The 14,024-nt window shown below is 36.0% G+C and overlaps 1 protein-coding gene across 2 annotated transcripts in view; it reads right to left on the bottom strand.

Annotated features, from left to right (window-relative positions):
- Positions 1-3,085: 3,085 nt before the first annotated feature.
- LOC106736213 (NKG2-C type II integral membrane protein) overlaps positions 3,086-14,024 on the bottom strand; it is a 16,288-nt gene continuing 5,349 nt past the window's right edge. For both annotated transcript variants that reach the window (XM_027776496.1, XM_014592445.2), the window contains exons 2-7: positions 13,277-13,509; positions 12,818-12,916; positions 11,825-11,878; positions 8,306-8,457; positions 5,948-6,048; positions 3,086-5,653 (exon numbers count right to left, since the gene is read on the bottom strand). In XM_027776496.1, the coding sequence (XP_027632297.1) occupies positions 5,539-5,653; positions 5,948-6,048; positions 8,306-8,457; positions 11,825-11,878; positions 12,818-12,916; positions 13,277-13,463 (708 nt within the window). In that variant the 5' untranslated portion in view covers positions 13,464-13,509 and the 3' untranslated portion in view covers positions 3,086-5,538. The remainder of the gene's footprint in view (positions 5,654-5,947; positions 6,049-8,305; positions 8,458-11,824; positions 11,879-12,817; positions 12,917-13,276; positions 13,510-14,024) is intronic.

Here is a 14,024-nt window from a genome sequence, read left to right as displayed (position 1 = left end):
CTTAAAAACAGACAGGTGGGGGAGTCTTAAACTTCCTGATCCTCCTGTCAGTCTTAGGGAACCACATTCCTACAAGATCACTAATTGGCTTTATTGCAATGGTTGGGGGTGATGTTTTACCCTTGCAGGGTACCATAAAAACTCACGGCAGAGAAATCGAATACCGGCCAGTTCAAGGACACAAGGGAGAGCTCGTAAACTGGGCCTTGCCTCAGTTTCTTCCCAGTCCAGGCCTTTCCTTAGAATGGGAGACAGCATCCTTACCAGCTTGTGTTGCCTGCATGGCCCCATCATACCTGGTTCTTGAAATTACTGCATTCAAGTTTATTTTATGAAAATCAGTTATTCAGATTTATAAAAATAAATGTGTCTGAAAAAGAAAAAAAATTAAACAATGTTGAACTACTTGACTTCTTTTTAAAAAAATATTTGCTATGAAAAACAAAAGCCCAAGTCAATGTAAGTAGAGAACAATTAATTTATAAAATATCTTAGCTAATGAATAAATGAGGAGGTCAAAAAAACTAGACCTTTATATTGAAAGTAAAGTCATACATGAGAAAGCAAGCCACCAGGTCCAGGACTCAAACCATGGTTGACCATGTGGGAGTGTCCAGAGCTTTATCCACAATGCCACCTGCTGGTCCTGCTCCCTGTTATTACTAAGGATGTTCACTTCACTTCTTCATAGTTTCTAAGACTGAGTTCAAGCAAATTCACATGTTTATCTTTGCAAAATCTAGAACACTGTAGTTTAAATGCAACTTTTTGACTTTGCATCTGGATTAACTTTTGATTCTTCAGCAATGGCTGATTTTGTCTGGTTATGTAATACCTTCTAGAATTATGCTTTATTTTTATATACTACATTATTAAATATCCATGTATAAGCATATACTTAAACATATTAGGAATAAATTTATTTTGTCTTAAGAAAAATGGATATAGAAGTTAATAACAAGTGAAATTGTTCTTTCAATATAAAGGCAAACAAATATATTTTCAAGATTTTATTTTTTAATGGAGAAATGTAATTATCAACTTGCTTCAGTTAAGGAAATACTTAGGAATTCTCTAACGATAAAGAACTTATTTTAGGGGCCAGTGAGTATCATGGTGGTTAAGGTGCTGGACTCCCACATGGCTGTCCATGGTTTAGTTCCGAACCTGACGCCTTGCTTTCTCACTTTCCCTCTTTCTGTCTCTCATTATGGTCAAATTAAAAATAATTATAATTATAAATAAAATGAAATATAATAATTCTTTTTTTTAATAGAGAAATTGTTGTTATAGGACGTGTGCATTCACTGGAGACACAGAGAGACATAAAAGAAGAAATTACCCCTCAGGGGGAAATGGCCATGCCACAGTCCCTTTTCCTCCATTTTCCTCTTTGGGTTTTGGGCATGCACATGCACACACCTGGCATGAGTTTCAAGCCACCAGGTTCAAGACTCGAACCACATTTGACTACATGGGAGTCCTGTGACATAACCTTTATGCCATCTGCCACTACCTGAATTAATTCTTAAAAAAAAAAAATCCTTATTCCAGATGAAAACTTGAATATGCAAATGAACTGGATAGTTGATGGAAAGAAATTATGTATATATAACTAAATAAATATTTAGTCAACAAAATATAAAAAAGTTTTACTTTAGTTGTCAAAAGACATGTGTGCTCACTAGAGAGACAAAGAAAGATCAAAGACAGAGAGGAAAAAAGCATTCTCCAATGGGACATGGTCACACTCCAATCTCATCTATTTCTCCATCCTTTTGAAATTTAAGGCATACACACACACATGCCCAGTGTGTTTTTCTTTTTCTTTTCTATTTTCTTCTATTTTCCTTTAATTTGTCAGAGGACATGGACAATTGCCAGAGAGAGACAGAGAGACAGAGACACAGACAGAGAGACACAGACAGAATGACAGGTAAAATGAGAAAGCATTCTTCCAGGGGTATATTCATGCCACGATAATTTCTCTATTCTCCTCCTGTGTGCAAACATGCACACAAACCCAGCATGTTTTCCAAGTCATTGGGTCTGGGAATCGAACCATTCATTTGACTGTGTTGAATCCATCCACTTTAACCACCATGCCATTGGCTGGCCCTTCACTGTGTTTTCTAAGCCACTCAGGCTGGGATACAAACTGCTATCATTGTCTATGGGGCTGGCCATCGATTTTAAAAACATTTATTCATATTAGAATCAAGTAAGAAAATTCTGCCTAAGCAGTAAATTAAGGTTGCCCTAGTCCATTGGCGCCAACCCAATAATAAACAACATAAATTTATTTCTCAGTTCTGGAGGTAGAAAATCCAAAATCAAGAAGCCATGAGGTCTCTAGTCTGGGCAGAGCTGTTCTTTTCTTTCCCTCTTCCACGATGGCACTTTGTGGTGTGTCCTCACATAACAGAAGGTAGAAGGACTAAAGGGCTCAAAGCTTTAGCCCTTTATGAGACACTAATCCATTCATTTCAGCAGAACCTTCAGGACAAATCACTTCCCAAAAGACTCATCTCTTAATACAGCCACAACGGGGATTGAGTTTCCACATGAATTTTCGAAAGACACAAGCATGCAAACATGGAATGGGTAAACTTCCTCCCTGTCTAAGAAAAGGCAAAAACCACCATTTGTTTTACTTTAATGAATAGAATGTGTGCTGCAAAATGCAAGGCAATAATTTAAAAAAATTTGAAGCATATAAAATTAACAAGTTCATAGAATGGAAAGTGAACAATAAACACGTTTAATGTGAAAACATAAGAATATGAAGAAAAAAGCTCAAAACTTGGTAATATTTAATACAAATTAAAAGGTAATTTTATTTTAATAATGACATTTTATTTATATATTTACTTACAAACAAAAATATAAAAATCACATGATGCTGAACAATTTAGTAATTTTTTTATAAATAGAAAAATTATAGTTTAAATCCAAGACTATATATAAATATATATATATACACACACACATAAATGTAAATTTTATATGTGTGTGTGTGTGTGTCTGTGTGTGTGTGTGTGTCTTTTTAAGATAGATTTTTGCTAAGGATAAGAAATTTAGCTTCTCAAATTTATATTTTAATCAATCCAAAATAAACAAAATTTTACAATGGATTTCTGAGTTATAGGGACCATGTTCAAACAGAGTGGTAAAACGTTTCCGGCTTCACAGTAAATTCTCTCACTACAAGTCAATAACCAAAATTTTAAAAAACTTTGTGTTTTTTGAATCATTAATATATCATAAATAACTTATGGGTGAATTAAATGATTATGAGTGTTCACAATTTCTTATGAATTTCAGAGAAAATAGAACAACAGAGTCTCTGGGAACACTAATATCCTTAACAGTATATGTTACAAAAAGAAGACAAAATCGAATTATCTGAGCATGAGTCACATGAAACTAAGAAGACCTACTATAAACTGAAGTAGAATCTTTGTGAAGTGGGAAAAGAAACAACAAATAGTACAAAATCACAGAAAAATTTATAGTAAAAAGAAGCCATAGGGTCAAAGTTATTTTCATTAAGAAGTGTGAATAAAATAGATAAAAGACTTTTGAAGGAAAAATTTGAGAAGCCATATATAGTTTATTTCTAAACATGGAAACACCAGTAGAGTTTTTCTAGATATTAAAGAGATAATAAAATTATATTATGAATACATTGCATTCTTAAAATATATTACAAAATTCTTAGAAAAATGCACTATAGCAAATAGAAAACTGAATAAACTCTACGTGTACTAAAGAAATTAAGTGTGTTATTATAAACCTTCCTACAGAAATATTTTACAAACATAAACAGCATTACAAAAAACAGAATGGTCTCTTTACACAAAGTTGTCCACGTTATAGTAAAAGAAGAATCCCTCCCCAAATATCCTTGATAGAAATTCCTTTCAAGTTAATAGTTACAAATGGAAATACAGCCAAATTTACTTGTGAACCGGGATGAAAAGGACCATATTTAAATGTATAACATACACTATTTCTTTAAAGCAGGCAATGCAGAATGATAACAATTTGATGGTTTCATTTCAGAAATGCAGGAATGGTTTTGGTGGTCTCAACTGGGCTGGACTGAGGCATATATGCTGGGTAAAGTCTCTTCACAATCTAAATGATGTATAGCGATTTAATGATGAGTAATAATAAAATTAATTAATTAAAAAGTACAGACCAGAAAAAAGGGAAGAGAAGGAAGTCACAGTGTGAGACCACATTGGTGGGACTCATCTCTCTGTCTCTCAATAAACAAGTTTAAAGAAAACACATGAATAAAAGAATTGCCTAGAAAAAAAAAGAAATGAAGATAGTCTACTTCATTAATGTTTTTGAGAACATGTATCATTCCAATTTATGTAAAACAAAATAGGGCATGAATTGACAACTAAATCTATTAAAAATAGGAATATTACAAAACTGCTTCAGTGTTAGAAGGGTTTAAGAAAGAAATCTTCATAAATAAGATGAAATGTTCAAAATTTCCTCCCTAAAATAGGAAATGTGATATATGATATATACAAACCCTTTATCATACCTTTTATTCAGCATTGAAAATAAAACTCTAACCAGTGAAAATAGTCAAAAATAAATAAATGAATTAGTACCAGGAAATAAAAAAATAAGTATGATTATTTACAGAGAAAATAGCTGTTTATTTGGAAAACCTAGAAAACATTTTATCTTTTATGTACTTGAAATGATAGAATTAATACATAAACTAGTGAAGTCACAGGGTATAAGGTCAACACACAAACCTAGATTACTTTTCTATTTAGCAATAACAAAAATTAATGTTCTTTATAGCAAACATAAAGAAACTTAAAATAAGAATGCAGTTTACAAATGTATATGTGGGAATACCTGTATTTCTGACAAATTTCAATACCAAAATATATAAAATCTGATTGGAATTTTTAAAAAACAATACATTGAAAGACATAGTTATTTGATAGAAGTCAATATTGTAAAAGTAATCAATTTTTAAAATTATTTCAATGATTTAATGCAGTACTAAACATAATCTCAGGAGAGTTTATTTCTTAACAGTTTAATGAAGTGTGATGTACAAGTAAGAATTACATCTATTTAAAATGTATAAATCAGTGATTTTTAAAGTGGTAACAGTGTTAGAATACCAAACTTTCAAGACTTAAGAAGGTTCCATCACTCCGAATGAAAAACTGCACTTGTTAGTAGTCTCTATTAGCCTCCTCACAGTCACAGGAAACCACTAAACCCGTTTCTGTCCCCATGAGTTTGCCTGTTCTTGATAATTCATAGAAACTACATCATGCAACAAGCAAACTGCTGTAAAGGTGGAATGCCACACGTATAATGTTGAGAAAAAACTGCCAGACACAGAAGTAGTATTTGTAGTTTTTGGAGTCTATCATACTTCAATCACTTTTTGAGAATAATTTTAAAAATATACTTTATTTTCAGGCTTATACAATCACATCCCTATTTCTATGATCAATAGCATTGCCTGACATTCCAAATGTGCATGTATTATTTCTGAAGCTCATGCTTACAGCCGTAGGTGTGTGTAAGTTCACAAGAAGATGATAGAAGATCTATGAAGGAGAGCATGGCACAGTTATGTGCACCAGGTGATTCTGTTATCCTGTAGTGGAGAAAAAGGGACAATTCTGTTATATTTAAGAAGATTATTCAAGAAATAATAATTTTCCTGTATAATTTAAAATTAAGAAAATATATGACTGTTTTCTATAATTTCCCTAAGAGTTGGTTATTATCAAAATTGAGTAGTCTATTGTTTGGTATTAATATTAACATTTCACACTTCTACATCTTTCTTTATGTCTATAATTCAGCTTAAACTTGTTAATATATCATTCTGAATTTTTCTTTCTTTTGTATTTTCTTCCCGTATATAGCATCATTCAAAGAAACATACTTGAGTTTGAAGGTTGAGCCATTTGTCAATACCCAGGGATGTTCTTTGCTCTTACGGAAAACTCCAATCCATGATGCAGGCATTAAGGACCCCAGCAATTCCTACAAAAAGTAATTAATTTTTATTTAAATGATCATTATGAAAGCTTCTAATATTATTAAAGTGGTAAGCAGTGCATTCTTTCATAGAAGCCCCAATTTTTAAAAGAATCTGTCTATTAAACTCTGAATCTATAATCTATAGATTCTATAATGCATAAAACAATCTATTAAAGCTGAAATTCACTTTTTGCATTAAAAAAGCCTTACAAACATTTGTAATTTTTATTTCAAAATAACTCTTATGTATTTGTACTTTGGAAGTTATTATGTTAATAAGGAAAACTGTGATTCTTATAATTTACTGGTTGCTCATGCTGACCAAACAAACATGGCAAGGATTTAATTAAGCTTTCATATACTGGACATTCATTTCTATAGCTACTGTGGCAACATCAGTATATTTTTTGGCTACTTTTTCAGATTTTGGAGTTTGGAAGTAAATTAAGATATTCTCATTGAAGAAATAAATGACATAAAAGCCAAATATTTAGTTTTCTGGGCTCCACACTCCTCTGGAAGCAGATAAGCCCCAACTTGTTGCTTCTGCACTGGTGGAATACAAATGACCCACGGTGGGTGGCACAGACCCAGGACTCTCACTAAATGCAACTGTGACCCTGGACCTGATTAAAAAACACAAGCAAAGGAGCAATCCCAAAGCAGGGAAAAGTAAGGCGAATGGTTCAGGATCCCACGTTTATGGGTAGACAGTGCCTGAGTGAGTCTCTTTCTTCCCCAACAGAAGAAAGTAACTTAGGCCTGTTGTTCTCTGCACCCAAACTAGCAATAAGAAGTGGCTCAGGAACTCTCCCCACTTCCCTATATTGAAAGGGAGTCCTGCCAGCTCCCCCAGGCATGGCGGGTATCACTGGCAGCAGTCATGTATCAGAAGAGATGGTAAGGGGAAATAGCAAGAGGATGTCCTTCTCCATCCTCCAACAGACCCCCTGGAGGGACATGGGGGTGGGGATCAGACAAGGAACCCCAAGACTACAGGTGTTCCACTCAGGAAGTCTATTTGTCCCCAAGGGCAGAAGACACAGTTTCCCCAGCCAGAGACACAGGATAATATGGTTATTCAAATGCTACAGTCACATAATAAAGCAGTGAAAATCAGCTACAGCAAAGTGCAATGAAGCAGATGAAGTGCACAAATATATGGGAGTAAAAGGAGACTGTCCTAGAAATACCTATGGAATGAAATACCTGTATGAATTGTTGATACACAGTTCAGAAATTTGCAAGGCTTATTTATAGTATCTTTTTTGAGTGATTTTTGATATAGGGAATGTGAAAGACAGAGACAGAGAGACAGAAAGCCAGAACCCCCCCCCTCCCCCCCCACCACACACACACACATCCGCCCAGGGCAATGGTCACACTGTGATCCCCTTCACCTCCTTCTCCTCTCTGGATTTTAGGCACACAGACACATACATGTTACAAGCCACCAGGTTTGGGACTCAAAGTGCTGTCGACCACATGGGAGTCCAGCACCTTAGATACTCCCTATGTGCTGACCCAAGGCTTAGTTATTGTATTAAATCCAGGGCTGTGATTAGAGGAGGAGGAAGTGAGGAGAGCACACGCAGGTCTGGGTCTGTTGAATGCTACAAACTTGTATTTGTGATCTGACTCTCAGAATCATTAGTTTATTCCCTTTGAGATCAATCTGCACAAGCAGATATGGTTGGCTTTCTTTATGAACATTAAAACAATGTAGCAAAGTTTATTTTAGAAAAAAGAAAGAACTTTATAAGAGCCTGGTTTCTAAGAAAAGCAAGACAGGAAATAACTAAATGTGCACTTTTGTATTTGTATTATACAAATACAAACAAAACATTGTAAAGTCAAATATGGAATACACTGATTTGACAATAAACTTGTACCTACAAAGTACCTAAAAACAAACAAACAAACAAAAAATATCGGGACCAGCAGTTAGTGTAATGGCTATGTCGCTGGACTCCCATGTAGTTGACCGCGGTTCGTGTCCCGGACCTGGAGGCTTAAAACTCACGCTGGGCGCATGTGCGTGTGTGCCCAAGATCCCGAGAGGAGAATGGAGGAGAAGGGATTGCGGCGTGGCCATCCCCCCTGGGGGGTGATTTCTCACTTTCTGTCTCTCTCTGTCTGGCGAGCGCACACGCCCTATAGCAAAAACCTCTAACAACAAAAAAAAAAGGATGAATTCTACAAATAAAATACTCACTGAAACAAGCTATTAATAAAACCATTGAAACATTTATCGTCTTACCTTTTCTTCTTCATTATCTATATAAAGCAGATTAGAGTTCTTAGAAGCACAGGCTCCTAAACTCTCATTCCAAGTTTTCTTTTCCACAGAAATGTAATAACAACTGTTGGAATATGTTAACCAGTCCTTTGGGCAACCACTGCAGTGATATGCTGAGGAAAGATTATTCATTACTAACAGAAGCAATATGGATTTTTAAAAATGAATAATAGTTTACATATGTGCATACTCATAGACACATATGTACATATCTAACTAACCTCAGAGGATGGTACCTATCAAACGAAACACCCTGACTGATACAAGCACAGAAAATGATCAGACTCTCTTCTTTTAATTATGTTACCAAATAAATTAAAACATACCCTACACCTGTTGAAAATTACTGAACAAAAATGTTACTTAAGAGTAAAATAATTTATCTGTGATTACATTATGGCAATAGAAAATCTGAGCCAAATGTCACCAAGTGGGTACCCTGATTTGAAAGATTTTAAGTTATTTTTGGATAGAAAGTAACGTCCTTCTTTAATATTTATTTATGAAGGACCAATAGTGTAATGGTTACATTGCTGGACTCCCACATAGTTGAATGCGGTTTGAGACGTGGACTTGGCAGCTTAAAACTCATGTGAGGTGCGTGTACATGCATGCCCATAATCCCGAGTGGAGAATGGAGGAGAAGAGATTGCAGATTGGCCATCCTCCCAGGAGGTGATTTTCCCAATTTCTGTCTCTCAGTCTCTCCAACACTGCATACACTCTACAGCAAAATTCTCTCTAAAAAATTATTTATGAGCATTAATTACATAATCATGTTCATTACCTAAAAATCTATTATAATTTCTGCACAGTTTTGTAAGGGTCCAGAGATCGGCCTAACTGATGGAGACACAGAAAAGACAGCGACAATGCAACTGCAAAAGAGGCTTTTATTTTTCCAGCTAGCTGGGGTCCAAGTTTCAGCCCATCGCAGCGGGCCTTCACAAGGACCCCGAGCCTAAGATAAAGGGATCTTTTATAGTTCAGGATGTTCTCTAGACTGTAACACACAAAGGAAGGGGGGGTATGAGATGCGAGGGTCCAGCTCTCACCACCTGCTTAGGTCTAGATAAGGGCTCTCAGCTAAGGATTTGGATGACCTTGCCTCGGAGGTGCTGGGCCCTCCCGTTTTCCACTTATCTGAGAGTTCCCAGACTCCTGGTTCCCGTCCTTGAGGCCCTAACAAAGTGGGCTCCGTCCCTGAAGACTCAACAGGGTAGTGATTAAGCTAACTTCCCCAGCATTCCCTAACATGGCGGTGATTATGCTAACTCGGCCTAACAGTTTCAAAAGAGACAATATATCAACAGTGGTAGTTTCTATACTTTGAAAATCACTATCTACCTTCCTGAGTTCTTGATAACACAGAAGAATTGCTCTGCTCCAGTATTAGAGTAGCTAAAAAAAAAAAAAAAAAAAAAAGAAATCTGAAGCACTTTTCCCACCAGCAATAAGACTTTAAACAAGTCCCCACCTCTAACAGAACCCAGTTCCATCTCCAATCCCCTGGCAAAACCGGGGACTTTGAAATATACCTTCGGAAGGTAGTCCTTTATAAGATTCCTAATGTTTAAAGCAATCTATCTGTAATACTATGAGTCTATGGGTCAATGGATTCTCTAATGAATCTGTAAAACAAATTAAATTTGAAGTTCACTCTTTTCATTAAGTAAACTTACACGTTTGTAATTTTTATCTCAAAGTAACACTCATGTTTTTATACATGGACTCTCATTCTTTGCATGCTAATAAGAAAAATTACGCTTAATGTAATTTACTAGTTACTTATGCTGACAAAACAAAGAATTTAAATAAGTTTTCAGATACTGGACATTCATTTTTACAGCTACGGAGGCTACATGAATGTATTTTTCTGTTATATTTTCCAGAATTTGGAGTTGAGAAGGAAATGAAGGGTTTACCATTAACAACACAAATCACATGGAAGTCAAATACTTGGTTTCTGGGCTCTACACTCTTGAACCAGGTAAGCCCCCATTTACCTACTTCTGTACTGGTGGAATACAGTTGATCCACAGAAGGTGAACAGACTCAGTACTCTGAATAATGCAACTGTGACCCCCAGAACTGATGAAAGACACAAGCAAAGAAGAAATTGGAAAGCAAAAATGGTAGGCTGATTGGTTTGGGACACCAGGATTAGGAATTGACAGAGTGCCTGGGTGTGTCATTTTCCCACCTAACAGAGGTGACCTAGACCTGCTGTTTCCCTGCACCCAGTTTAGCAATTAGGGTTGGTCAGGGAAGCTTTCCCGTTCCTCTGTGTTGAATGGGAGTCCTGTCACCACCACCCCTCCCCCCACATGACTGGTACCACCGGCAAGGGTCACCTATCAGGAGACGTGAAGAATTTTTAGCCGGAGGACATGTTTCTCTGACCACACCGAGAAATCCGAAGGGAGGGCATGGGTTTGGGGATCAGCACAGGAAACCGCAAACTACAAGGGCTCCACCCAGGAATTATTCCTGCGCAGGATGCTGACTTTCCTCATACAGATGAGAGCTTCTAGAAGCACAGGCTATCAAACTCTCATTCCAAGTTTTTTTTTTTTTTTTTCCATAGAAATGTAATAACAACTGTTGGAATATATTAACCACTCTTTTGGACAACTACTGAGATGATATGCTGAAGAACAATTTTTAGTTACTAATCAGAAACTATAGGTTTAAAAAATGAAAATCTATGTATTGCAAATACATAAACACATATGCACATATCAAAGAAACTTCACAGATGGTACATAAAAAATGAAACACCCTGACTCATATCCACAAGCTCAGAAAATGGTCAGAATCTGATTCCTTAATTATGTTCCCAGATAAAGCAAATGAAAGCCCGCTCCTACACATCTTGAAAATTACTGAACAGTAAAATCAGTGGAGGATATAATTAATGATCTGTTATTACATTATAATAATAGGATATTTGAGCCAAATGTCAATAAGAAAAGTATCATGATTTAAAATGAATATTTTTAGCTATTGTTGGATGAGAAAAAATGTTCTTCTAATCATTTAAATTTTTTTATGATAGAGTGTGTACATATGCAATGAGAGAGAGAGAACGAGTTCAATAGAAGCTAGACAGAGATGGAGAGAGAGAGAGAGCGAGAGAGAGAGTGGGAAGTAGCACCCTCCATAGAGTCAGGCCATGCCACAATTCCATCTCTCCATTCCTCCTACTCCTCCGGCTGACAACACTCGTGCATGCCCAGGGTGTCAGGCCATTTGCTTGTGGGATTCAAAACTTAGTCATTATGTTGCTTTCCTAACTGAAGCATGGCATGCCAACTGCTGCATCATAGCAGTTGGGCCCTATTATCTGTTTATGAACCTTTATTGTCTAGTTTTATAGTTTATCTTCTCAAAAAAATACCCATTTTAATTTTTCACCACTTAAAATACAAACAAAATATCAACTTGACAAATATCTGAAGTTTGAAAACCATTGTGTACCTTTCTGGGTTCTTGTTATCACAGAAGAATTGTTCTGCTCCAGTATTGCAAGAGCTAGGAAAAGTAAGGTAATTCTTATAAAAACATGTTTATATTAATCATTATAATTTTAATCTCTAAATTTTAAATTATGTGTGTTATTTAAAATTGGAATAATTTGAAATAAAATTCCAGATTTATCTCAAATTTATCTAAAAATATTAAGTAATTAAATCTTTGATTCATTTTTTTAGATTTTTGCCATATGACACATGTGCTCACTGGAGAGAAACAGGGAGAGACATAAAGTGAGAAAGTGAGAAATCACCCCCTGGGAAAGATGGCCGTGCTGCAATATCCCTTCTCTTCCAGTCTCCTTTTGGGCTTTTGTGCATGCATGCCTATACACCTGGTGGAAAAAAATATTTGAAAATCCTGTAGAACGGAACTTCATTATCTCTTGCAGTTTTAATTTTCCACCTCTAAAACTTGTTTTTCTAAATAAGTTTTTCAAAGTTTGCAGTCTTCTAAAGTATATATCTGAGTTATAAAATAATTTTATATATGTATGTAATTTTTTTAGAGAGATTTTTACTATAGAGCACATGTGCTAGCCAGAGAAACAGAGACAGAGAGATAGAAAGTGAGGAATCACCTCCCATGGGGGGATGGCTGTGCTGCAATTTCTTCTCCATTTTCCTCTCAGGATTTTGGGCATGCATGCACATGCACCTGACATGAATTTAAAGCCACCAGGTACAGGACTTGAACTGCAGTCGACTACCTGGGAGTCCAGCAATGTAACCATTATGCCACCTGCTGGTCCTGTATGTATGTAATTTTTTAAAAAAAATTCACTTTATAATTAGACTGGTTTATACTTTTGAAATGCACTTCTCATATATTCCAATCCATATATTAAAATGAGATGACTAATTCTAATATGAAAAGTTAAGACACACTGTCAATTATGAAAGAGAAAAGTCCTCTATAATCTTTCAAAAACATACTTACAGGGAATGAGAACCATCACTTTAAACAAAGTGACTACTAAGACGAGGCAAATGATTCCCAGGATCTCAGCAGTGAGCTTCCCTGGAGGTGATGGTAAAACTGCAGGGAGAGAAACAAACACTGAGAAAAGATAGATGGAGCCAGTCTTAGGAGGTTTACAAATAAGAGAACACTCATGCACAGGGAATCATAAAGGTAAACTTGGATCCCAAGGTCACGCCTGCCATTGAAGTCCTTCTTTCTGAATACATCATTGCATTTTCAGTATGTAAAATAACCCATGGGCTGCTGACTGAATACTACAGATTGTAAAAATGTCTGAAGAAAATCAGTCTTCAGATTTCAGATTAGGACACTCTATCCAATTTACAAAGGAAAAAACATGCCCTACTTTGCCACACCTCTCACCCCGACTGCACATTCTTAGTGATTATATTGAAGCGCTGTTGAATATTCTACCTGTATAATAGCAGGTCCTTTCATTATTCTGATGATCCTGAGAAGCATTTTGAAGGCCTGGTTCCAGATGAGTTGTTTCTTGTTCAGCTGCTAAAATGGAGCTTTTAGAGCTTTTAGACTGCTTTTGCAGCCTCTTTGGGTCCTTGGCCAGATTGTGTTCTGAATAATTTACTCTTTGTTTATTCATCTTGTGGCTGTGTGATGTCAGGGATTGTGCTTTAGGATAACTGTACCTAAGAAGTTAGTAGATGGTTTACACAATGACAAAATCCTAGCAGAGTCAAAGTAGGTGGTTTGGGGCTGAGTAATAGCATTCATTTTGTAGTTAGATGATGTAAAATTCTGCAAACAGTTTCCTTAGAGTTTTAACCAGTAGTTTCATTATAGGATAAGTAATTTAAAAATTTCTGACATTTGACATAATATTAATGTAACAATAAAAAATATGAAATAGTAAATATATGAATAAAAATAACTATTACTTTGAAGTCAGATTTCATAGAAATATTTTGACATCATTAAAATAGCTTTGTTGAAAAGTAAAATGCTGTATTGATAAAAATAATGCACAGCATAGCGTAGTGCCAATTCTAAAATCCAATAATTATTAAAGATTAAGTCATCTAGAGCGCAGCCGCGCGCCAGGAGCGGCCTGGCCGGCGCCCCCCCACTCCGGGGGGCACGCCACAGGGGGGGGGACTACCTGCCCCTCCCTGCCTCTCTGGCCCGGGATGGCCCGGAGGCCGAC

The sequence above is a fragment of the Tupaia chinensis genome, unplaced genomic scaffold, assembly GCF_000334495.1.
Source record: "Tupaia chinensis unplaced genomic scaffold, TupChi_1.0 Scaffold000058_1, whole genome shotgun sequence".
In the NCBI taxonomy this organism is placed as follows: Eukaryota; Metazoa; Chordata; class Mammalia; order Scandentia; family Tupaiidae; genus Tupaia; species Tupaia belangeri.
This window is presented reverse-complemented; position numbering and strand designations above follow the sequence as displayed.